Source organism: Chrysoperla carnea, chromosome X, assembly GCF_905475395.1.
Source record: "Chrysoperla carnea chromosome X, inChrCarn1.1, whole genome shotgun sequence".
Classification (NCBI taxonomy): Eukaryota; Metazoa; Arthropoda; class Insecta; order Neuroptera; family Chrysopidae; genus Chrysoperla; species Chrysoperla carnea.
This window is the reverse complement of record NC_058342.1, coordinates 28,749,330-28,776,213: the sequence shown is the minus strand read 5'-3', so window position 1 is coordinate 28,776,213 and position 26,884 is coordinate 28,749,330. Positions and strand designations below refer to the sequence as shown.

The following is a 26,884-nucleotide window of genomic DNA, read 5'->3' as shown; positions in this document are numbered from 1 at the left end:
ATGAGTGACTGATAAATAAAATTATTTTCTACTTTTTAATATAATAAAAGCTTGTCCGTTAAAAAGAATTTTGTATTAAAATTTTGTTTAAATTTAAAAGTGTCAATTTGGCTTTGATAGTCCATACCTCTATTTGGATGGAGTTTTCTTGAAAGTTAGTGCATATATAGCAAGTTAAAGAAAAACTCGTTGAAATTATTCGACAAAAATGAAAAATTTATGGAAAAATAGAATTAAAATCAAAAACCAAAATCCAATGTTAACAAAGTATAAATTACAATTTTTTGGATAACAAGAAAAAAATTACAAAGGCGTGCACAAATTGAAATTAAAGGTAAGAAATTATGAAATAATTTCAAACAAAAATCAACCATAAAGTATACTTAACATAAGAATCCAATTAGGTTCCAAGGCTCCCATACCTATTATGAGTATGGGCGGAGTAATACTCGGTTAATTAGGCAATAAACTATTATATCCCTACTAACTAAAAATACTTCAATTCATTAAAAACTATTCAACAGAATTTTTTTGTATTTTTATTTCAAAACTTTTTTTTTATGGCTTTGGATACAAATTTTCTGTTTGCGTCATAGAGTTACTCAAAGAATTTTTAGTTGATTGTAAGATTTAATACGGTGAACATTGACTTCTCAATTTTTTTTTTTTTTTTTTTGAGTGTGTTTGAGTGGTGATCTGTTTTTGTTTTTTGGTGACGGCATTTTTCCCGAGTTTTTAGTGTTTGTAATATAGTTATGTAAATTTTCTTGGTTTTCCCTTGTTTTATCGCGAAGTGTTTTCGAGCTAAATAATGACTGTTGTGACAAATTCGAATAATTTAGACAGTGATCCAGACACTTATAATATGCACCGACAATGCTTTAGTGGATATCCATTTCAAGGTAAACAATTTTGTGAATCTCAAAAAGAATTTCCCACAAAAATGATAAATCCAAGTCGACTTTAAGACCAAAAATATTCGATAATACGTTGTTAATCAATAATCAATACATATGAAAATTGGATAAGAAATAAGGTTGCCATATCAAAGCTCCGGAAAATCGGAAAATTAATTATAATCACCGAATTGTAACGATATTTTTTTTGTTTTTAACCCAGCTTTTCCTTGATTACAAACTAAAATAAATATTGTTCAAATAATGTAAAATAAAAACTGCTCAAGAGGACACTACACGATTTCTGGAGCCTCCCGATCAAATATGGAGAATTGGTAGCCCTAAAAGTATCTTACATGCAATCGACAGGAAATTCGTGGAAAATGCTGCCTATTTTTCCTCAAATTTAGTCTCGAATTCAAAGTAATCTTTAGGGTTGGGAAACAAAATATGTAATCTTTAGGGTTGCCACCTTTCGAGATTTTTCAACGGGAGATTCTCGAAATTGTGTCGCCTTCCTCGACTCCCGATGTCAACATAAATTCTCCAGAGTTCAGTAAAAACAAGATATTTTTTTGATTATTTGTTTTATATGCAGGTAAATTAATTTCACTATCTCCCGACTTTTTGATTTATCTCCTGATTTCCCAGAACTTTGAGGTGGCAAACTTAGTAATCTGACATTTAATTTTGAAGAAATTCGAATATAAACAGTTGGAAATTTGTGCATTCATAGACGTGGTGGACAAAATCAGTTTTGATCCTGGACCACTACTACCTCCTCCTATGGACCAAGGCCACGATCTTTGTAATCTCAGCCTCGAAAGAGTTTTGCGGGATATCAGTTTTTTTTTCAAGTTTCATTTTTCACTTATTAACATGGAATTTTGTGGAAATTCTGTCAAAATACTTATTGTTATTATTTGAACTTATATTCTAAACTTAAAATGTTCCTATTTATTGCCACATATTTAAGGGTTGAATTTAAAATGTATTTTGACATATGACATTCTTTTGTTTTCAATAATATAAAAATTGAATACTTTATTGTGAACAATTAGTTTTTAATTTCACTTGTTAGAAACACTTTATTCCCACCTCCCAAATATATTTCTTTACTCAATTAGATGGCAGAAATACTTTAATTTGGTCTTTTAGATTAAAAGCACTTGTTTTCATCTTTTCATCTGTTTTATGCAATTCTATTCTTTTTATTTTTTTTTATGAAATATTTCTCCTAATTTCTTACGAATTGTCAAATTATTTACTGTTACAAATTTGTCAATACGATAAAGGTCATTTCAAAATCTTGTATAATGGAAAAAAAATGTGAAAAGAAAGTGATGACATATTTGTCAATACACATAAATTGATCCCATTTATCTTATCCATACGGAGTGGGTCTCATAAAAATCTATTCAGTTAACTTTTAAATACTTTGTGTTCAGTAGCACAAATTCTTTAAAAAGTCATAAATCAACTTTATATACATATTTTGAAACTTGTTGCTGATATTCAACAAAAAAAAAAAAAAACATTATATAGCTAAATCGGTTATAACGACATCGTTTACTGTAAGATTGTTGTATTTTCAATTTGATCGGGAGATCAGTTCCGGCGTTAGACAACGCGTCTTTTTAGACATAAAAGTTAACTTTGCTAGCTTTTTGTTTTGCAAATATCGTGAGCCACAGTTAATCTCAAAAAGTTTTTGATCAATTTTAATTTTGAGAACGATCTTTTAGCTCTCGTTTTTACGTTATTTTGAATACTCATCTTTGAATAGATCATTTAAGTTACTCGCGTCTTTTGTGTGACGAGGTCTTTCTTAATGCGAGGTCCTGGATGATGACCTGATGTCAACATAAGTTCTACAGAGTTAAATAAATAATTTTAATTACTTAGTGATAATTATAATTAGATTAATTTCACTATATTTCGACTTTCCAGAAGTTTGAGGTATCAACCCTACTTATAACGTCGAGTCTATTATTAATCAAATTAACAAATTAGAAGATTAATGAGCAGGATAAAAGAACATATCCGTTATGGAAAAAATATCATTTTTGTACTATTTTGAGCTTGAACTTGTTCACTTTAATTTGAACCTTATGAAAATAATGAAGCCTTAATAAATGGCCAAACTAAGTTCACCAGAGGCTCAGTTTGCAGATCCTTTGACAGGATCAAGAAGACTTTCGACGATTTTTATTTTTCTTCGGAGAATAAATTCGTGATCTTTCTTTCTGGAAGATAATTATTTCTAGGAGATGAAATGCACATATCCACTTATAATTTCGTTGTATCGCTTTTCATTGTACATTGACAATCAAAAGTGTAATTTTTGAAAAATACCCTTCTGACATATAAAATTTCAAAATGAAATTAGTAAAGAAATATTCAAATTTTGGTCTTTACTATAATTATTTATTAAAATTTTGAAGATGTTGAGTAAAAAATTTTTTGAGAACTTCAACAATCTTGAAAATTGTTTAATATAGATTAAAATTAATCCTATTAGTAGAAGAAAATTTAAGGACTTTGATATTGAACCACAAAATATTTAAGTTCTTTTAAAAAAACATATTTTCATTTGAATTCATTTTCAAATTGTATGATTGAAAAAAAAAATTATTTTTTCTCTGTTTTGTTAAATTAAATTGAAACTTTTTTCAGAGGGTTTTCTTAACGGATCAATGAAGTTTCAGTAAATCCATATTACTAATTTGCATAGTAGTCAGGTTAAATTGGAACTTCAATGACCTCTTAGGAAAATACAATAGAAAAATTTCATCCTTAATATACAACTCATTTTTTGAAAGCCTAAAATTCATTCAATACATTTTGGAAAGCCACTTCACAAGTCATAAATTTAGTCAAAAATTGTTATGAAAACTTTATTAAATACGTTCTTACTAAAGATCTTTTAGTACTTGTAACTGAAAAAGCGTGTTCTATACAAACATTTTTCTCTAAATTGTTTAAGAACTTCAAAGTGACTAATATTTTTCCCTAAATTGTTTTTATCATCGAAGTATTCTCAAAACAAAATGAATATTAATTTCATAATTTTACTAAAAATTTTAGTTAATAATACATTGGAGGTGCCGGGTATCGATCCCGGTACCTCTCGCATGCTAAGCGAGCGCTCTACCATCTGAGCTACACCCCCGATGTTGAAATTATATTCCTATCAGGTCCGTTTCTGATTTTAATCACTTTATTAAGTTTTACGAAACCTTCATGGCAGAGTTATATCATTCAAGATTCTTAAACCGAAATTGTTCTATTGATCCTTCGAAATAATTTGCGATATTAAGCACTTTACTATTTCATTTCATAAAAACTAAAATGTTAATGGGTAACATAAATTTCAACAACAAACTTAAAGATTCCAGATGCTTTTGTAGAAATAAATAAGTGTTAAAACATTTTTCATTTTACAAATTTTCTTCACATCTTTAAAGACATATTTTTTTTAAAATCATAGAAGTTATTTTACTATATTACGTATTTTTTAAATCAGAACCGTGTATAGATCAGAGTTCAGAGAATCAAAGTTATAAATTTGCGAAATAGTTTGAAATCAAGAAATTCCAAAATTCAGTATTTGTAAAAGACATGGAAAATAAAGAGAACGGATAATTTACTTCTTCTCGTTCTCTCTTGCGCTTGCCTCTCAAAACTTTGACCCTTCTAACGTCCTTAGTAAAATTATAATGAACTGATATGGTAATAATTTTTATAGGACAAGGACGAGTAAATCAACTTGGCGGTGTATTTATTAATGGTCGACCATTACCAAATCATATACGTTTAAAAATTGTGGAAATGGCTGCTGCAGGAGTTCGACCTTGTGTTATCTCAAGACAATTACGAGTATCACACGGTTGTGTATCAAAAATATTAAATCGTTATCAGGTAATTATTTTTATAAAAAATTTCTTTCTCGTGATTAAATCTTATATAAAGTGTTAGAAAAGTCCCGGAATAATTGCTCTGAAATCATGATTTAAAGTAGTTCGGCGGATTAGCCAAGTTAGCATCTAATTTATATTCATTGAATTTATTAAATCTAAGTTTTGGATATTAATAAATATAATATTTGTATCACGTAAATGTTTTTTAATGCTTTAAAAATATCATAAAAGATAAAATTTATACGTCAATTTGACTAACTTTCGACGTTTAAACGTCAAAAACCAAATTTTTTATGTTTTCTTTTTGGAAAGCGTCGTAAATTTTCTTCATGATGAAAGCTTTTTTGAGGTTTAATTACCGATTAGTTTTTGTACAATTAACCGAGTGTGGAGTTCTTTCGTACGGTACTGTTGATTACTTACTTTATTTAATTGGGTCGATTCCTTTTCATTGTATCCGTGCTTGGAATCTGTTATAAAGACGTATTTTTCATGTCGAACGTCGTTAAGATTTCAATAATATTATACTTTCATATTCGATTACGCGACATAAATTCTTTTATGCTTATATTTTTTCGTGCTTCATCAATTTGACGAACAGATGACACTTTTTTTAAAATTTTTTTAAAATAAAATTGCAACAAATGTTTTTGAATCATTAGACCGTTAAATGTTTTCAAACTTAGATGTGTAATTAATTAAATTGATATTATTTCTTTCATTTTAATGTAAATATTTATACATTTGGAAAAAAAAAATATCAAACTGTCTACTTTGAAGTTGTGAAATGTGATACTTTCTAAATTAAATTTCATAAAACTATAAATAGGGGATATTCGAGTAACATTACACGGTTAGTTTTATCGCGAGACGAAGCGAGGATATTGCCATAATTTTTATATCTTTTGACCTTAATTTAATTTATAAGGGAGAGTAGCCATAATCGTACAATTTATTCAAAAAAGGACAGTGCTACAATCTGATTTATTTTTAAAATCAAATGATGGGATATATTTATTTGTCTACAGGGGAAGGTGGTCTAAAATGACCCCCTTAAGAAAAAATGTAATTTATAGCCAAATTATTCGCAATATGTACAACGTCGAAATATTTTCGAATTCTTTATTCAAATGTTACAATATTGATATGTAAATTTCTTTTGATCTGTTAAAATTTTTAGAACTATTCAATATTTCTCAAAAGGGATTGTTTTGAACGACCTTGTTAGGATAGTGGGTAAATTCATCTAAATCAACACATTCAAGGTCCGTTACATGATGGGAGATCATTTTATCTATTATAATTTTACACACAAAATAGGGATCATTTTAGCCTATATAAAGGGGATCATTTTACCCGTAACGACATATTTGTATTTCGTCATAAAAACTGACCTTAAAATTTGTTATTCGCCTATGAAAAGGTTGTATTTTTAACAAGTTTTTTAATTCTAGAAAAAGTAGGGGAAAGTGGTCTATAATGATCCCTCAGGGTAAAATGATTCCAAGTTGTTTTAAGTAAACCATTAAAGCCTTCTAGTATATTTATCGATAGATGGTTTCCGTGCGATCGAATTAATCGTTCAACAAAGACTTATGGTGTAAAAGATAAAATTTATACGTCAATTTGATTAGTTTTTGACGTTTAAGGATGTATGAGCATGACAACAATGTTTGATTTAAAGGCTCAAAATTTGTTTGTAGGTAGTCTTTTACTCAAAGAATATGTGGTTAAAATTTCAGCTTAGGTATCCGTAAATTTTTAAGAAAAAAGTCATTAAAAATCGATATAAAATACATTGGCTCTTATGGAGGAATCTCAAAAAACGACATATTTTGGAAGTTTTTGATAATTTTCATTTGGAATGAATGAAAACAAATTTAAAAAAAACTTTTTAATAGAAATCAACATATTAGCAATGAATTAGAAAAGAAAAAAACTAAGTGTCACCGTCCATATAAGGGATGTAAGAGCAGGGTAGATTAAGGGTTGAAATTATTTTTATCTTATTTTCAACTTTGATGATGAATTTTGTTATAACTTCATGAATGTAGACGAAAAATGAGAATAAAATTTTTCGATATGTGTCTTGGTTTTCGAAATATCGAAAGCTAAATAATTAAAAAAAAATTCCAATTTTCGATATTTTGAAAATTAAGCCAGATATCGAAAAATTTTATTCTTACTTTTCGTCTTATATCGTCGAGTAATAATATAAATTTATCATCAAAATTGAAAATATCTATTTTTAAATTTGTGCCCCCACTACCATGCTCATACATCCTTAAACGTAAAAAACTTTGAACTATCAGTTACCGTAGGTACTTGCTGAAACACCCGAACTACTTTAAGAGCTCGTTGTAAATATTTTTTATTCATTTTGCCTGTAACAAAAATGACAAAAATTTAGAACACAAATTTTTAAAAAATTTTCTTTTATCCCCCGTCGAAGGAAACTGGTTCAATACGACCGGGTGTAATTGGTGGATCCAAGCCGCGAGTCGCTTCACCAGAAGTGGAACATAAAATTGAACAATATAAACGTGATAATCCTGGCATATTCAGTTGGGAAATACGTGATCGTTTAGTCAAAGATGGATTATGTGATCGAGCCACAGCACCATCTGTATCAGCGATTAGCCGATTATTACGGGGCAGAGAAGATAGTGCAACGCATCTAGGTGGTCCATCAAACAATAACGATTCCAAGAAATCAAGTATGGATGGTAAGTTTTTGTTGTAACCCTTTTTTTTTGACTCCACCCACTTAATTAAAATTAAGGGTAGAAAAACAAATGAGTAACGCGTAATTGATTATATGCGTTACTTTTATAGCACAAGCAATAGAAACTTTAATAATAAACAAGTGAAAACAAACAATTGACATAATTTGCGCTCTCACGGGTAAACAGTGATGTTTACGAAAAAATGTTTCAAACAAAAGCTGTTTATTTTTATATAAGGAACACTTTTTATACTTTAACTTTTGTTCTATCTCTAACGGTTTACAAGATCGGTACTACGGACCTAATACTCAATTTACCTATGTTGCTCATTTACGAACTCGACCTCACTTTTTAAGTCCTAAGCACGTTATAAAAATTTCAGCTTGATATCTCTTTTCGTTTTTAAGTTATCGAGATGACAGACGGACAGACGACAGACAGGCAGACAGACAACCGGAAATGGACCAATTAGGTGATTTAATGACCACGTATACCCAAATTTTGTTCGTAGCATCAATATTTTTAAGCGTTACTTGGGACTAAACTTAGTATATCTTGGTATATTTTTCATTTGTTTTATGTTATTTTTCCATTTTCAAAATTTTTCTGTCTTTCAAAATATGATACAAGGTCATTGAATTTAATATTTTACATGTTATCAACTTATCTATAACCAAATTTTCATTTTCTTCGCGTAATTTTTCAGCTTAAGATGAAAATTTGACTCTGTTGTCTGTACTATTATAGTTTGAATCAAAAATAATTTTTGTAAATGAACTAATTACTTTAAAAGTTTAAATTATATGTAACGGTCATTAAGAGCCACACAAAAAAAATAGACTAGACATTAAACATCACACATGTGTTTGTTTAATTAATTAATTTATAATTTATAAAGATATCTAATTAATAAATAATACTACCTACACAAATATTTCCTGTGGCTTAATTAACGTCAAAACTTGACATAATTATACCTATTTGACTATTTATAATCACAGTTAGTGGTTATGAATAAAAATATCAATTTAAAACATTCGAACACAAATTAAGCAAAATTAAGCCTTCTTCGTGTAAGCAACTTATATATCAATATTATTAAATATATTATTATACCATGTACATTAAATATATCAAGCTATAATAAGTTTAGTCCCAAGTTTGTAACTGCCTGTCTGTCTGTCGTTTGTCCGTCTGTCATCACGATAACTCAAAAACAAAAAGAGATATGACGCTAAAATATTAAAGTGAGTTCGAGCTCGTAAATGAGCAACATAGGTCAATTGGGTCTTGGGTCCGTAGGACCTATCTTGTAAACCGTTAGAGATAGAACAACAGTTTAAATGTAAAAAATGTTCCTTATCAAAAAATAAACAACTTTTGTTTGAAACATATTTTCGTAAACATCACTGTTTACCCTTATATCAGCAACTGATAAGAGAGTACATTGCACTGTCCTTTGCGTGTATAAGATTAAATGCCTGTACAGCTTCTGTTCACAAGCATGCAATGAAGCATCTAATAGTATATTTCTTATACACATTGCTTAATGTGTATGTACTCTCTAACAATGTATTGAATGGCTTAAAAACTACACAGTATATCTCAAAAATCAGACAAATTCTGTTCTGGGGATCATTAAACGGATTTATAACACACCCCATTCCTGTCCATTAACCTTCGATGCCGTGCATAAGTCTTTATTTTCGGGAAAAATATGACTAAAAAACAGGTACAAATCTATTGTTAAAAAACCAATAAAGGTACAATTTTAATTTGTTTTACGTCATAAAAATCAATAAATCAATTCTTTTATGGTCATTATTTCTGTATTTTGACATTATTATAATACATTTTTATAAATATATATACCTATATCACTGTCTTTGTTTATTAATTCAATTGAAACAGGGCAGACATATAGACGCCCAACATACCTAACAATTTTATCTTGAATAATATTTAATATTTCAGATAAGATATTTTATTTTAATGTTATTATTATTTAAAAAAATTTTATTGATGTATTTTTATTAATCAATCGTATTATATTTCCATAGTAAAATTGTTATTATATTAATAAAGGGAAAATTTGATATGATTTTTTATTGAATAGCCTCAATTAGGGAAGTTTTAATCATATAAAATTATTAACTTTTAAAATTATCTATTTATTAGTTAACAAGCTTGATACCCCCACGCTTCACTGGGCTTAAAAGTAAAAACCATCGCTTTATAGTCTCCACCTGTCTTGATCTCATTTATTCCCTTCCCTTAACTTGATGGGATTGTTTTAAATATATACACCGTTTTAAATTTTTTTTAAAGTATAAAATAGTTATATTTCATTGAGTATATTAGAAAAGATGGCCATGAATTGTTTAACATTTACTATTTTAAATTTTACAGAAATTTTTAATTTATCAATCTTTAATCCAGCGAAGCGTGTGGGTATAACTCTTTATCAAAGAAATTTGGTTAAGGGGGGAAGAATGAAAAATCAATTTTGGAATTTTTTTATGGCATATATCATCTATAAAAAACTTAAATACATAACCTTGGATTTGGAAATGACCATAAGATTAGAACAAACATTTTAAGTGATTCAAAAAAGTGATAAGAAAGCTATAAGAACAATAAATTCAAAATATTATTTATTTACTGGCAATTATTAGTGCAGGGCTTACAGGTCTAATTTCTTCTAAATAATATATTTCTTAGCTAAAATAAAGGTGCTATCAATTTCCTTCTATCACGTCAGATTTTCTTGAAAAACTAAATGAAGCAAAAAATCGGAAATTCGATTAATTGAAAGGATAAGCAGCAGAAATGATTGTTACCTCTAAAATTGAATTGGAAAATACTAGTGATAATACTAGACTCTGAATGTTTTGGTTTTGAAACATTTTTCATCTTTTGTTTTCATGGGCTATCACAAAATAATAAGGGAACGTAAAAAAACTACGAGATTCCCTCTTGAGTCAACATCCCCCTATTATCCTTCTAAATTTTTAGAGTTTTCTATTTTGGAAATGAGTTTTACATGAAAGAAGTTTTTTGATATGTTACCTAGTTTCAGTGGAACAAAATTTAAAAAAAGCAGTTAAGGTTTTAGTTGCAAACCTTTGTAATTTATTTATAATGTAATGCTGAAGTTAACCTTGCTGTATACAGTTCAATTTTTACGGCTCAATCCGGTACCGCTGGTTACGTTTAAATAACCTGACAAGAAAAGACTTTTAGAACAAAGCAAAAATATTTTCAAACGAGTCACTAAATTTACTCTGCACTACTAAATAAGATTTTTGCAAATTTTTTTATTCGGAGCAAAAATTATTGTTGTTAATAAACACAAACTGATTAAAAAAAACTCACAAAGCTCCATCACTAAGGTCATATTACCCCCTCCCCCATGAGATACATCACATAAATTGGCGGGAATCATCTGAATAAATTTGATGGAACTGGTGATGTGCAGCGGCACTCGCTTTTCCATAAAATACATTAAAAGTCATGAAATGAATGGTATATTTGGCATAAACTCATTTTTTTGGAAACGTCCTTAAGAGAATCCAAAAATTTATTTGTAAGAACATATAACATCCCTATATATTATAGCTCAATATCAATAATATAGCTCATACATGAGAAAGCACATGAGCTATAATTAATCAAGATATATTGTTAAAAAAATTAAAAAATTTAATTTAATTTGACATTACCATAAATTAAAGATTTCTGTAAAAATAGTCAATATAAAAATTTCATAGCCATCTTTTCTGATATACTCAATGAATTATGACTTTACATTTTATATTTAAAAAAATAGAAAACCGTACATATATTTTACCTCATTATTTCGAATGTTATAAAAAGGGGATAAGTGACAGCATTAGAGGTGGAGGCTATAACACGGTGGTCTTTTTCAATCTTTACTTTTAAACCCAGTGACGCGGGTGGGTATCCTTAAATAAATATTATGTTTTCAAATGTTGTAAAAAGAATTTTTAACACACCTCTGTCTGTTTGTTGACTTTCGAAACAGTGCATAAGTCCATATTTTCGTGGGAAATATAACTAAAAATACACTTTTGTATTCTTCTCTCTCAAAAATAACTAAAATAATAATTATTTTTTCCATTCTTTCACAAAAAAAAAAACTTTATTGTGTAAAAACAATTGCTTTATATAATTAATTTTTTTTTAAATATTATAATTGGTAAATTGGCATATCCATGTTATTTTTTTTGAAAAAAATTTTTTTGTTCTTTGACTTGTAACTTGATATGTTTTAAAGGATATATTATATATATTGTGTATTTACATTTTTAGAGGCCAGGGTTGTACATAAAATTCTAGTTTAAAACAAAGGATATGAATATAATTACACTGAAAAAAAATTTAACGTTATAATGACAACCTCATTCCGAAGTTAGCCGTTTCATATTGAAATAAAGTAAAAATACTTTCAAACAATTGCCTAATGATTGAAACAAGTCCAGCTAAATATTGTATTTACAATTAGAATGGGATTGAATTTAAAATATGAATTCATTGATACAAAAGCACTGAAGTTAAATAAACAAAATCATGACTTCTATGAAAGAAAACTACTTTAGTTTAAAGTAATGCATTTTATTGATGGAAAATAAAATTGTACTTAGTTGGTATATATAATCGTGTAAATAAAGCGAGTCGATGAATTAAAAGAAAATTTCTTTGCGTTTGGTTTGAATAGAGTATTTGGTTATAAAAATTGCATATCTACCATGGCTAGTCCGTATGTGATTGAGCCAACTACATGAAGATTGTAGTTACTAACTTACAGAAAGTTTGAAATAAACTTATTGATCATTTTTATAATATATACCATTCTTCGGTATTAACGCAACAAGCATCGATAGCGCATTTGGTTAACGCAACAAGCATCGATAGCGCATTTGGTTAACACAGCAAGCATCGACAGCGCGGTTAGTGACAATCACATCAGTATTTTGTTATAATTATAAGTGGAACCAATCAAAAAAAGATTGAAAACTATGTTGCATTTCAAAACAACAATATTTGAAATTTGTTGTATTTGACAGTAAACAACTCATGCGTTTGTGTCAACTTCACCACTCAATCCCGTACGGTAGTTGTATCACATTTGTGGCACCATTCGCCATATATGATCTTGTGATGTGGTTAAGACAACCTTATATCGAATTTTTTTTTCAGTGTACAATTCTTTATTTCTTCCTGGACTCAATTTTGAAGACAATTTCAATTCCTCGGCGCTTGATTTCATTAAAATTGTTATAAATCTAAAATTTTAAAAATATTTTGATTGTTCCACTTAACAAAGCCTAACAGACGTTATATTCTTGTGAATAGGTACAAAAAATGTGGAGCCTAAATTTTTTTCTTTAGTTGTAGAACAACCTATATAATGAGTTTAACATTTATTGTGTTTGAATTTAATTTAGCGCCAAAATTCACGAATCACAATCATTAATTTATTATATTTTAATTATATAATGTATAATTATCTGGCAAAAGATGACCGAATCGAAAAATCTAATCAACAGTTAAAGTTCCAACACCCTTATATAAAAATTAATAAAATATGCTGGTGTCTCGTTCGACCATCGACCAGCGTATTCACAAATTAAATTCGATTTCGGCATTTTTTTTTTTTTTAAATTAAGAATTTTATACGTTGTTGCAACCCAACAGTACCAAAGGAAACCATGATAATGAAATTTTATGCAAGTCACAGGCTAGTAATAAATGTTACAACAAAAGATACCGCGCCTATTATTGATTCAATATATTGAAAACCTGCTACTGTTTTTTTTTTTTTTTTGAATTTTTTTTTTTAATAATCAGCAAAAAAACTATTAAAGAAAGTTTTTAAACGAAATTTATTAAATGTAAAAAAAGTAAATGAAATATTTCATAATTTTTGTTGTAGAAATTATATAAAATCAAGTGAAAACAAACAATTGAGTTAATTGTTGAAATACCCTGTATAGAATGTGTTGAAAATCAGTGCTTACATTATTTTTATTTAAATTAGAAGAGTTTAAAAAACCAACACAATTATGGCGATATGTCAGCAGACATTTATTTGGTTTTCGAAATTTTTTGAGAGCATTTTTTAGAATTTTTTTGTGTTTTCCTAGAATATTTCTCAAGATCACTAGTCGAAGCTACCTGCAAATTTTCAACTCTCTATCTTTTATAGTTTTGGAGAAAATAGATACCAAAATTTTATACAATTTTGCACTCTCACGAGTAAAAAGTGACGTTTACGTAAATTATTAATTTTTTTCATTTAAACTTTTGTTATATCAAAACTTAATTGTCATATGTTGCTCATTTACGAACTCGTTGCTCATTAAATGGGATTGAAATGAGATTTTTAGGTTTTTTGGATTCAGCACTCCAAATTATTAAAGATTGTTTCTAATTTTTAGCTATTTAGTCCTTTTTGAAAGGCGGTTGGTTAAAGTAAGTTATAAATTAGCTCAGATTTTTATGTAAGTTTACCTAAAGAAAGAGAAACCGCACCCGAGTTATCGACCATAACTGTTAAACGTTGAAAAAATCAAATAGGAATCACAGAAGGGGGTGTAGCTCAGATGGTAGAGCGCTCGCTTAGCATGCGAGAGGTACCGGGATCGATGCCCGGCACCTCCAAGTTCTTTTTTAAATTGTTAACAAAAGATCTCTTTTTTATTATGGACTGTTGAAAAAAATAAAAACACATACAGATCCTATGAAAAATACGAAAATTTATATGAGATATTTTTTTTGTCGACAATTATACATTGTTTAAATCGGTTTTTATTTCAAACAGTTTACGAAATAATTGCAATCAAAGTTTTTTCTGGATAAAGACCCAAAATTTTGGTTGTTGGGATTTCACGAATCGAACTCTACATGTTAGTAAAAGTTTACCTTTCAGGTACAAAGGGAAAAAATTTGTGGAATAATATTTTTTAAAAGATTGTAGTATATTGAATAAATTTAATTGGAATAATACTGGATTAAGTTTTTTGACAACGGTGTAGCCGACACTGTTACGCCAATCTTAAAATCAAAATAATTATGTTCCAATGATTAATTCTTATATACCGTATGTGTTAAAAAATTTAATTGATCCATTAAAAATATCTCGATTCTATTGTCCGACGGACGATCGAGTTTTATTCTTATCGATTTTATAACTATAAGGATAAGGAATACTTACCGTCTTCTTATTACACATAAAAACCAGTTCTTTATGAAAATTTTTGTAATTTTGTCAATAAACACGTCAATTTTTCAAATTTTTTACAACTTTTTCTCGGATGGAACGTAGCTCAGGGTAGCGGGTTCGATTCCCGCCGTCGCAACAAAATTAATTTAATTAATAGTTGTGATGAGCTGGTGTAGTGCATGAAATAGGCATGAAGAAGGTGCACTCAACCTCTGAAATTGAGGAGCTGATAAATGAAATTATCAGCGGAAAGGTGGTAAAACACATATTAGTATCACAATGGGCTCTATAGCCTAAGTTTGTCCGTCGTGGACAGCCAATATAACCTAATCTAACGTGGTTCTACATCCTTAATAAGTCGGGCACAATGGTTTTTTTTTTTTTAATTTACTGAGGTTTTAAGTTTAAATTAAATAATTCCCCTAAAATTTTCAGAACTTCTTTAAACTTAGTCCAACTTTATATAAAAAAATCAAGCCTTTTATCCAACATTGCCATGGCGCTCGTACATCCTTAAACTGCTAGTTATTTTTTTGTAATAGATTCTTTCGCACAGACGAAATCATGTCGTGTAAAACTGTTTTAGCAATTTATCTAAAACGCTGGATAGAGAGATCGCTAATCTCAAACTCCTATCCCGGCTTAAAAAAAACGTAGATCCGGGACTGTACAGTGTATGGGTCTATATTTTTGGGGGGAATATGACTCACAAAATACTTAATTCAAGACCATAATAACTGTTACATCGTATACATGTAAGCTATAAATCAAATTTTGTATATCAAAATAATATAAGCTAATAATAAATATTCATAAATGTTTTTACAAAAATAAATTTATATTTTTTACGGTCTTAAAAATATATTTACTACAATAATATGCATACGGCATGGTACTAGGGATGAACGATGTTAAGAAACTAAATCAATGTAGAATTGGATGTTCTTTTACTCGAACGAAGAATTGACTTTATGGCCTAACATGGCTAACAAAAGTTTGAACGCCTCCCTTGGAAAATTCCTGCGCACGGGCCTGGCCTAGTTGAAACTGAAACTGAAATAAAACTGATTTTCGACAAAGTGATATCGCTATAGACAGTTTTCACTGTATCACTTATGTGTTTTCAAAAAACAAACAATACAAACGTCTGTCTAAATTTTACAATAACATTTTGATTTATTTCAATAGGTAGCCGTTTTCTGTTTTCTGCGGTTCAAATCATGTGAACTCGATCATAAAATGTATTTTTGTAAAGCAAGATTAGAATAACTTTTAACATTACGTTATATAAAAACATGCGAATTTAATGCATCAGACTGCCAAGCGGTCTTTTAAACCAATAAATTTTATTTTATTATTTTTTTTTTTTGTATCGCGGCAGTTTAATACCAGTAGCGTAATAAATTTCGATTTTTGCCTCAATTTCCTAGATCATTTTTTTTTATCTTATAAATACGTATTTCGACTACCAGGTAGTCATCATCAGCATGAATTACCTAATCGTAATTACTCTCATGTTACCCGTTGCTTGTTTCAAATTTGGTGGCCGACTGCACATCGATGTTTTCATGTACCTACAATTTATACTGTTCAAAGTATCGGCCAATTAGCTAATTCATACTGATGATGACTATTTGGTAGTCGAAATACTTCATGTCTACTTTTGAAGTCATGCCTACTTTTGAAGCTTACTTTTGAAGTCATTTATTTATGTAAATAATCAGACAACCCCCTCTAAAACTTTTCAGAATTGATTTAGACCTAGTCCAACTTCATATAAAAAAAATGTTTTATCCAAAATTGCCCTGACGATCGTACATTCTTAACAGCGATTTAAAAAATTCGATGCCACTGTTATTACAATAATGTAAAACAAGTTGCCTATACAACTCAAACTAAATTATAATATTTTTGTTTTGTTACAGGTAAATCAACAGATAACGAAATTGAAGTATCAGACTGTGATAGTGAACCAGGTATTCCATTAAAACGTAAACAACGTCGATCTCGTACAACATTTACGGCAAATCAATTAGACGAACTAGAAAAAGCCTTCGAACGAACACAATATCCGGATATTTATACGCGAGAAGAGCTGGCACAACGGACAAAATTAACCGAAGCACGTATACAAGTATGGTTCTCAAATCGTCGAGCACGTTTACGCAAGCAATTGGCGTCGACATCGTCGACTGGATCATATCATAGTAACAGTAATATGGGCCTAACATCGTCTACTTATACTTCGACACCAATCACCACAAGTTCGTATTCGGGGTTGAATACCGAAGGATCTGCGTTCAATACCACTAGTTCAAGTTCAAACCAAAGTAAGTTTTTTGTTGACCTTAAAAATTTTTAGTTACAGGAAAATTCCAAATTTTATTCGGCAAAAGTTCGCTTTGATTAGTCAATTTTATCCAATTTTGATAAACCAAGTATGTAATCCTACTAAATTTGGATCATACTTTTCAAATTTTTGGTCCAAATTAACCTACCTCTAATAGATTTCAAGAACGTGGAGTCCTGGTCCCGAAATTAAGCTAATAAGTGATAGCTAGCGAAAAACTGACATCACAGCTGTAAAGAATGACCCAAAATTAGTGGGTTTTAAAAAAAATTTCAATTAGTCCGGAATAAATTTGCATGTGTTATCAAAAAAATCGTATTTTTTTACTTTATGACGTCATCAGATCTAAAAAAATTTAATTTTGCTCTATCAGCCTTTACTCTATCGATTTTTTTTCGAAAATCCTGTTAATTTTCCCAACTTTCATTGTTTACACCCAGATACAATAGAATAAGAAAAAGTACGTTGGTACGAAAATTGGGAAAATAAACACGATTCTCGAAATATACAAGTACTCAGGGCAGATAAAATATGAATAACATAACTAAATTTCACTTATCAATTTTTTTTTATTGTTCAATAGAAAACACAAATACTTAGTTTATGTTAATTCAGACATTTTTTTGACAGTTTCAGAACTATATCACCCAGTGTCTACGTCCACAACATCCGACCACATTTTGAATCAACAATATCTACTACCAGAACACACAACACCAAATACATGTTGCTACACCCAAAGTTCTTCGAATAACGACATACCTCCAAGTTCATCGCATCATTTGTTACCACCGTTAATGCCATCGACGGCAATTCAAGTACCATCTTCCTCTCCCTCCATAGACATCCATTCCGATATGAATTCCAAAAGTAAACTAGATGATGAACGCACCCCAATGACAACTTCGACAGGTCTTTCCGTTACCACCACAACGGATACCCATACGAATAATAACTATAAGTATAAAACCGAGAATACTTCAACGTACACGGGAAACCATTTACCACCGACTCCAAGCAGCTTGACAAGTGTAACCATGATTGGTCCCAACAGTGCGAATAGTAACAGCAACATTTCGGACAATTTACAGGATAATAATGCCCTTTTACGCCTAGACAATCATCATCATTGGGGTACCATGAATTTAAGTCCAGATCATAATACGTCAACATTCCAAAATCATTTAAATCCATGGAATATGAGTCCGAAACAATTATGGTCAACACCAGAATTACACGACACAGAAAAACATTCACATTTATTGGAATTACAATCGAACCATCCACAATTGGAACATATGGATCATCGTATTAAAATGGCAGACAGTATGGAGTTGAATTCAAATATACCAACAACAATCACGTTGGATCAGCTATCACAGAATCATTTACATGGATTGCAGCCAAATACGACCACGTCATCAGCGACAAATCAATTTATGGGGAATCATCATCATATAATGAGTGATATTTCGAGTGCGGTTGGAGCCGCTATTAGTGGACACTCGCATATACATCATAAAAGTACACATTTTGGATCACATCATCAACCGTTTTATAGTTGGTACTAAAACTAGGTCTTAATTTTTCTAAAAATGAATTCATAAGCAAGTTTTATTTATGGAAATATATAGGGTGTCCTATTTTGAACAAAAACGAGAATTTATCTTGTAAGAGTACATTTTTGGGGGAAAAGTTTCATACGAAAGTTGTGCGACTTCAAGAAATTTTAATTTCTCTCCAATAATAATAATAATTTGGTTTAACCTCCGTTTCTCTGGTATATACACCTATAACAGAGGTCACCCACATCATTATTTGTTAATATTTATTTATTTAACTACACCCATGCTTACAATTACATTTTTGATGTGGGGGGAGTCGGTTACTTCGTTCTTATCCAAGCGACAACAATGTGATCAATCCTACCGGCCCCATTGATTATAATTGTTCACAATGTCGCTGCCTGGATTCGAGCCCGCAACCTAACCCTTAGTAGACAAACGGTCAAAGTTTATCGTCTTAGACCGCTCGGCCAACTAAGGCTCTAATTCTCTCCAAGTTTGAGATACCTACGCAAAAATCCAAAAAAAATTTGATGGTTGCTTCGTGTTAATGATTTATCAAGAATAACAACTCAGTCTAATAATAATTAAGGGTTGAAATTGGGTGGGCAAGAAACATCCCTTTCTCCAAAAATAATTTCACTGTAACGGGAAAAATATGATCACCTCGATACCATCCTGAAGTATTATCTAAATTTTTATTCCTTAGACTTTAGGAGCCGTCCATAAATTACGTCATACATAAAGGGGTGAGGAGGGGGTCAACGAAATATGACATTGTGTATCAAGGGGCTTTGTAACAACACATGTCAAAACTAAGAATATTAGAACACGAAATTTATATGTTCTTCTTTCCCGGGATATGAGCATTCGAGCGTACGAGTAAGTTGGAGGGGCGCATCTTAAAGATTACTTTTTTATCCTTAAAATTTACCCAGTTTGAGTCCAAAATAACCAAGGATAACAAAGTTACAATCCTGCAAATATTGTGTATTTTTAACGAAAGAAAAAGTATCCCTGTTTTTACTTTTTTGAAGTGTAGGTATTTCGTATTTCCGCCGTTAAAATGACAACTTTTGTAAGAAACTTTTATTTAAAAAATATAAGTACATCACAAGGTTATCACGTGAGAATTTTAAGCATAACGTCAGTTCAATTTCAGCCATTTTGTATAGTTTTGCGTAACAAGTAGTTTACGACATCAAAAAAGTAATTTACGTAAATTACAACCTGATATATATCCGATCCAGTGTAAATTATTGCCCCTTATTTTTATTGTTGAGGTTATTAAAAATTTATTAAATAATTTTGAATGAAAAACCTAAGATTTGTTTAGTAAAAATCACCCATTTTTTATTTCACCCATAAAAATTGTTAAATATTATTTTATTTTACCAAATATCAAGGAAAATTTTTATGGGAATCAGGGATTTTAAAGAAAACTTCTCATATTTAAGTTCTTTTTTTTAATTGTTTATTTTCATATTTTTCATCCTTTGTTTTAAATAAATTTTATTTTTTATAAACTGTACAGGTGATCGAAAAAAAATTGTAAATTTTGAATAGTTTAAATGAATTAAATTTTATTAATTTTATCTGAATTTGTTTGCCTTTAAAACCATTTCTAGTATTTCTAATAAGTAAAAAGGAGCAGCAAATTTTTGGTGAAAGTGTATTCGTGAGGGATCGAGTACTAAAAAATGAAGCAGTACCAAACCGTGGTGTAGGGGTAAAAAAAGCTAAAACTGCCTCTGATTGCTAGATTTTTTGTTATAAATATTTTCATATTTTCATGTTTTTATAACTGTCCCTGAAGAGTTTGCACAAGCAGAAAGTATTTCCTAAACTTGAGGTCAATTTTAATAAATAATTTGGAGCCACTATTGAACACGAGCCTAACTGTTATCTATTTAATTTTGGTTGTGTAATATTGAAAAAAATAGTTGGACAATTAATTATTGTGTCATAAGGTTATCGTTTGTCAATTTACAGGAAGGTATTACATCAGCTAAAAGGGATTAATTCATATGAGTTGTCCTACAAACTAAAGAAAATTATTTCAGCTCGAAATTTTTTGTACATTCGAGTTGCGAAATTCAGTCTCTTATCAAGAATACAAAATCTTTAAGCCTATATTAAGATTCGTTTTAGATTTATTTAATTGTTAACTAAAATTTAAAAAAACAGGTGAAAAAAAAAAACAAATGGCTGAGTTAGTTGTTGAAATACCATGTATAGACCATGTGTTGATTACACACTCTTAGATAGCCACACATACATACATGTGACATACACACATTCCCATATAATATATACTATTAAATTGGCACCTACTTTCAAAACAAACAAAAAATGTTTCAAACAAAAGTTGTTTATTTTTTTATAAGAAACATTTTTTACATTTAAACTTTTGTTCTATCTCGGTCAACGGTCAACCCAAGACCCAACTCATTGGGTCTATGTTGCTCATTTGCGAACTTTGCCTCACTTTTTACGTCCTGAGCATACTATAAAAATTTCAGCTTGATACCTTTTTTCGTTTTTGAGTTATCGTGTCCACAGACAGACAGACGATTGGCGGGCAGACAAAAGGACAACCGAAAATGGATCTGAAGACCAATTTTAGGAATAATTTATGGCCTTATAATGTCTTAGTAAATAAATCACATTACACTTTTTACTAGATTTTGTTCGAGGGACACTTCAAATTATTTTTAGAAGACAAAAATAACAGTGTGCTATATAAATAAATTAGTTTGTATCATTTTCATGAGAGATAGCTGAGACACCGAAAATTCCTTAGTTTGTAGAACTGCTCATATCTTGAGTAAACGTTTTAGTGTACACAGAATCTATCCTAGCAACCAGATTACGTCTCATTACACAACGGAATTAAATAAATTGATCACCAATATATTTAATTTTTTTTTTTTCAATTCACCAATATTTTTCTGTATTTTTAGTCGAATAATTAAACCGGAAATTGTGGAAAACCTGCCGAATATTTTTTCTGCGTGTTCCTTAGACATTAAGGAACATGTATGATCACCATAAGGTCTGTATAATTCGAAAATTGAGGATTTTTTTTTATTACTGTTTCTTATTAGGGTATTATTCCCACTTCCAATGTTCAAATGAGTGTTCCTTAAGATATAAGAAACTCGTAGAAAAAAAAAATTACGAAAACGGTTCTAAGTTCTCCACATTTTACAGTATTTTCCGGCTTTTTTACTCGACTATTTATTATAAATAATATATACATATAATAACACAAATATATAGATATTTATTAATTAAGTGTAGTTTTGTACTTTTTATTTTAGTTTAAAAAAATGTAATATCCAGACCAAATAAATCAAATTACTATAATCTATAAATAAATTTTTAGTACAAATATATTTCAAATAAATGAAAATTATTTTCAAATATATTTATTGTTTTATTTGCTTATTCCCGCTCGCTTCTTTCATCAAAAAATTGGATAAAATTTCCAATGTCCACATTAATCTTTTGAATTGCAGATATTTAGTTTCAGATCATCTATGATTTGAGGATCATTAGAGTAGACCTTCAAATATTGAAACAGTAATGGAAGCATTTCCTCTATTTTATACTCTTTGATTCAAAAATAATATCGAAAATGGAATATCCATTAAATGGTAATTTTTATAAATAAGAAATGGAATTACAAGGAAAATTCTAGTAAAAAATTAAATATTTTCAGTAAAATCTTTTATTTAATAAAATTTTTTTACAAATTTAAAGTTTTCTTAACGAACAAAGGTAATTGGAATGATGCATTATGCACATTTTGATCGTAATATCTCAATTTCATTTCTTCACGTTGCTTGTCATTGAATACAGTTAATGGTTTCTCGAAATTTACGGTATTATCATTTGTAGCCAACAAGAATCCAAGTTGACCGCTTGGATAAGTTGGAACATTTGTGGTTGAATATGCTACATTGGAAAATGTACGTTTGGCAACTTGGATTAACTCACGAATCTACAAACAAATTTCAATTAGAAAAGATAAATAGGTATAATTACATCTGCTATCTCTACGGTTTTGGAGCGCGGACAGGCCCGTGTGGATAATTCATTTTAAAACTTACTTCCTGCGAATAATTGAACGCATTTCCACCCTGTGAACAAATAATGCCTTTTGGTTTAAGTGCTGCTTTTAATTTGGCAAAATAATCGTCTGTGTATAAACAAACAGCTGGACCAACTGGATCTGATGAATCCGTGATAATCACATCAAATTCGTTTTTATGGTTCTCAATGTACTTAATCCCATCTTCAATATGCAGTGCCAATTTTGGCGAGCTGAATCCTGAAAAAGAAAAGCATTTAATAGGCATGCTAAACCAAGCAAATTTGTTGATTGTTGTTAAATTCTGAAACAAACAGTTTTTCAAGAAGATTCTTAATTTTTTTTAAAGGATTTTCAAGTTTTCGACTTCAAACGACCGAATCATGTCGAAAATAAGAAAAACCTCGAAAATGTTGACCTTATTTCAATTTGTTACCGATTTTGACCCGGCAGGACTGGTTTTTTATCAAAAATTGTAGTATTCATTTTTAAAGCAGGCTCAATTTGCAACTATTTGAGACAAGAACGACTTTTATAGGACCGATAGTTTCGGTGGTACACCTTTTCAAAATTTCTCTATTTTGTCAAGTTACACGATTTTACGCAAGATTTATTTCATCTTGTAAACCGTTAGAGATAGAACAAAAGTTTAAATGTAAAAAATGTTTCTTAAAAAAAAAACAAACATTTGGAACATTTCTCGTAAATATCACTAGTTTTCGATAACTTATTTTCCATAATTTTTTTCATTTTACCAGATTTCACAATTTTTCTGATTTTATCAGTTCCGATTTATCAGATTACTGTATATCATATTTTAAAGATTTGCTGGTACTAATCACTGTATAGTACATGATGGTCATTACGGCGTATTTCATTTAGAACCATCTATGAATACTTTCCATAAGTTCTTGTTTAACTTACCAACGCCCATGAATGGCATATGCTCCTTACATAATTCGACAACACGGCCATCTATCTCACACTGTTCAATTGTTTGTACCAAGGGGTGTTTAGAAACTTCACGAGCGACACCTATTTTCATAAAACCAAGAATTAAACTCTGTTACCTGATGTCTATAAATTAAACTAACTTACCTCCGTCGCCACCGCCAACAATTAAAACACGTTTGGGTGAAAAATGACAATTTAATGGTAAAAATGAAACCATTTCTTGGTAAGAAAACTCGTCAAATTCACAGCATTGAATAATTCCATCTAAGGCTAACATTCGTCCATGGCTTACACTGTAAAAAAAGTGTTTGTAAGTTATACACTAATAAAGTATTATGGTCATCTATCGAGCGAAACAACTCAAATAATGGACTAAAAACAAATGAACAACAATATATGTCTAAAATTAACCATAAAAAGTTAGGGCCAAATATTAATTTAAGTATATATGATAATAAATTGCTCCTAAAATGCTCTTTCAGAGTATACAATTGCTCCGCTTAAATAATTTATATTTAATAATATCCCGCTCAAAAACATAAATTTTACACGTTTGTGAAAATGTTATATCTATCCACGTGGAAAATTCATCACTTCATGCTCAAATTTGAACACTTAAAATTTTTCAACATCTCTGAATTCGTCCGATAAATAAATCAAAGGAAATTTAAAATGAGCTAATAAAATCCAAATGAAACGAATAGTAATTTTCGAGATATGAATTTTGAATGCATATTTTTACGAAAATATTTCAATCTGAAACACTATGCGATAATATGAACTTTTTTTTCTTGAACATTTCCACAAAAAACAGTGTGTTTATAGTAAAAAAATTAGGATTGCCACCTCTCAAAAATCGAGTAGTTTCATTCGGCTCCCCATATCAACATACATACGGATCCAAAACTGTTTCCAGTATATTTCCAAAATCCAAAACAATAGTTTAAATCATGGATTATTAACTTAAGTTTTTTATTAGTTTTGATAACAATTTAAAACATTTCATGGTCAATAAGATAAAAATTATAAAAAAAAATAAAATTACAAACGTTTTAAAAATAAGTATATCCTGATATTTCGATTTTTCGTGAGCCAAAATTTTTTCCACTTTAAATGATGCTCGTTGATTTGGCCATAATTCAGACACTTCAGTAAACCAACCCTTTTCCCATAAATCCATGATTGTTGACACAAGACAAGACAGATTGCAAGAATAACAATTGCACTGTAAGTAGAAATGATTTACTTCATAAGACTTTATATTTAAATCACTTCTGCTTTAGAGGCAATATTTCTCCCTCTTTGCTATCATAACTATAAATAAAGGCACATATCGGAAATGAGTGTTAAATAGTTAATAAACAATTTCTTCGACTTTTTAAATACCAATTTCAATCAGAAAGTACAATCGTTATTTATTTTCATAGTCGATCGAAGTTCAAGTGTTGACGAAAGTTTTTCCTACTATGTATTTTCAGACTTTTTGGAACAATATTCCTTATCGCACGTTGAGAGGTTAAACCAAAAAAGTGCAATAAAAACGACACCAAAAACCGACATGTAGGCTACCTAAGAAGCTAAAACTTTTTCAATCAATTCAGCTGGCCATGAATTGAAGATAAAATGCAAAAATTTGTTGATACCTGTCAATTATGAGTTGTGAAAATTATCAGAAGCTAAAGCTAATATTAAAGTAAATACAATGAAATTTTTATGTTATATCATAATAAATATCTTGATCAAACCAAACATAATGTACGCACATATTGGGTTAACTACTATTTAGTCAGAAGTATGTCTTTTTTAATACTACAATTAATTAATACAGTAAAAACTAAAAGTAGCTATAAAATTAAATTCTTTTAATTTGACTTCTACAGTGAATACCTTAAATTTTCAAAAAAATATTTTGTAAATAAAGTGCAAAAGCAATATAGTTTCTACCGGAAGTCCCACGACATCTCTCGTTTTTTTTAGCTAATAAAAATAATGCATGCCATACCATTCAACAATGTCTATCCAGGATACTTTAACAATTAACTCAGTGAATTGTTTATTTTCACTTGTAATGTACTGAAGTAAATTTTTAATGTTACTTAGCTCATAAACAAACAATTTTTAAATATTTGTAAGAAAATTTAATATTTGGACACAAATTTAGTTTTCCACGAAAGAACCTTCTAAAAAAAGTTGTTATAGTAGTGTATTTTGGATGTGACAAATTTACAACCCCTCCCAGTCTCTTTCGAACCTTTTTGTGAAAATTTTACTATGGAAGAAATATTAAATGAAGAGAAAACAAGACTTTAGTGAGACTTGAATGTAATTCGATTTTTCTCCGAGTCAATTTTTGTCCATGAATGAATGCCTTGAAGATAATATTCGCTCACCGGTTCTTACATACTCAATCCCATATTATTTCTATATTATAGTAGTGTCAAAGTTCATTCTGTTTATTATTTATTAGTACAGAAATGAATAAGTATTATCAAATATCAAAAACTATTTAAGAAATTATTTATTTAAAACATTAAGTTTTTAGAAATTTACAGTTATGTGGAAGAAAAATTTGGTTTATATAATTTTATCCAACATACAACTAATAATCCGGTATTCGAGCACTGGACCTATAGCATCAGTAGCTTAGCTAATCCTGAACGAATTTCATATCATAAATTTTCCTGCTAAATTTCCGTCTGCTAAATCAAAGGACCGTTCGAAAAAGCTTGCATTCTTATTCATGATATATAAACAAATTTTTTGAGTTATTTTACGTGAAAAGGCCTCTCGTGATTTGACTGAAAATTGAGACTTTAGGATGAAGTAATCTATAAGAGAGATGTTCAAAGATTATTTTAGGATTTTGGTTAGCTCAAAAATTTAATTTTTTTACCATATTTTTTCAGCTTCGAAAATGTTTTTATATAGTTTTTCCAAACATTAAACTGTTAATGTCTTGAAAGGGTGAATTTTACGAAAAAATCACAAGATACTAATACGATGACACTAGTGTATATATAATTGGAGCCACTCTGTAGATTATCATTTTTATTTAATTTTTCCATAAAGTGGATGTGATAAACTTGAACTGATTGAAAATAATTATCTGAAAGGGCTCATCCAAGATAATA

General features: G+C 29.5%; 2 protein-coding genes and 2 non-coding genes across 4 annotated transcripts; 2 read left to right on the top strand and 2 right to left on the bottom strand.

Annotated features, from left to right (window-relative positions):
- Positions 1 to 811: 811 nt before the first annotated feature.
- Positions 812 to 18,709, top strand: LOC123303044 (protein gooseberry-like). The gene is made up of 5 exons (XM_044886140.1): positions 812 to 902; positions 4,645 to 4,817; positions 7,269 to 7,482; positions 16,714 to 17,118; positions 17,769 to 18,709. Exons 1-5 carry the CDS (start codon positions 812 to 814, stop codon positions 18,707 to 18,709), a joined length of 1,824 nt encoding a protein of 607 aa, XP_044742075.1.
- Trnaa-agc lies at positions 3,996 to 4,068 on the bottom strand. The gene has a single exon. It is a non-coding gene; the product is annotated as a tRNA-Ala (tRNA).
- Positions 14,154 to 14,226, top strand: Trnaa-agc. The gene has a single exon. It is a non-coding gene; the product is annotated as a tRNA-Ala (tRNA).
- Positions 18,710 to 22,439: 3,730 nt separating the features above from the next.
- LOC123302242 (spermidine synthase) lies at positions 22,440 to 24,998 on the bottom strand. The gene is made up of 5 exons (XM_044885096.1): positions 24,803 to 24,998; positions 23,898 to 24,046; positions 23,724 to 23,834; positions 22,819 to 23,039; positions 22,440 to 22,709 (listed from the first exon to the last, which is right to left on the bottom strand). Exons 1-5 carry the CDS (start codon positions 24,931 to 24,933, stop codon positions 22,455 to 22,457), a joined length of 867 nt encoding a protein of 288 aa, XP_044741031.1. The 5' UTR covers positions 24,934 to 24,998; the 3' UTR covers positions 22,440 to 22,454.
- Positions 24,999 to 26,884: the final 1,886 nt, after the last annotated feature.

Coding starts and splice junctions, on each gene's coding strand:
- LOC123302242 (XM_044885096.1), bottom strand. CDS start 24,933: ATGGATTTATGGGAAAAGGGTTGGTTTACTGAAGTGTCTGAATTATGG. Junction 24,047..24,802: donor GATATACTTATTTTTAAAAC/GTTTGTAATTTT, acceptor CTTTTTTTACAG/TGTAAGCCATGGACGAATGT. Junction 23,835..23,897: donor TGTTGGCGGTGGCGACGGAG/GTAAGTTAGTTT, acceptor TTATGAAAATAG/GTGTCGCTCGTGAAGTTTCT.
- LOC123303044 (XM_044886140.1), top strand. CDS start 812: ATGACTGTTGTGACAAATTCGAATAATTTAGACAGTGATCCAGACACT. Junction 903..4,644: donor TAGTGGATATCCATTTCAAG/GTAAACAATTTT, acceptor TAATTTTTATAG/GACAAGGACGAGTAAATCAA. Junction 17,119..17,768: donor TAGTTCAAGTTCAAACCAAA/GTAAGTTTTTTG, acceptor TTTTTTTGACAG/TTTCAGAACTATATCACCCA.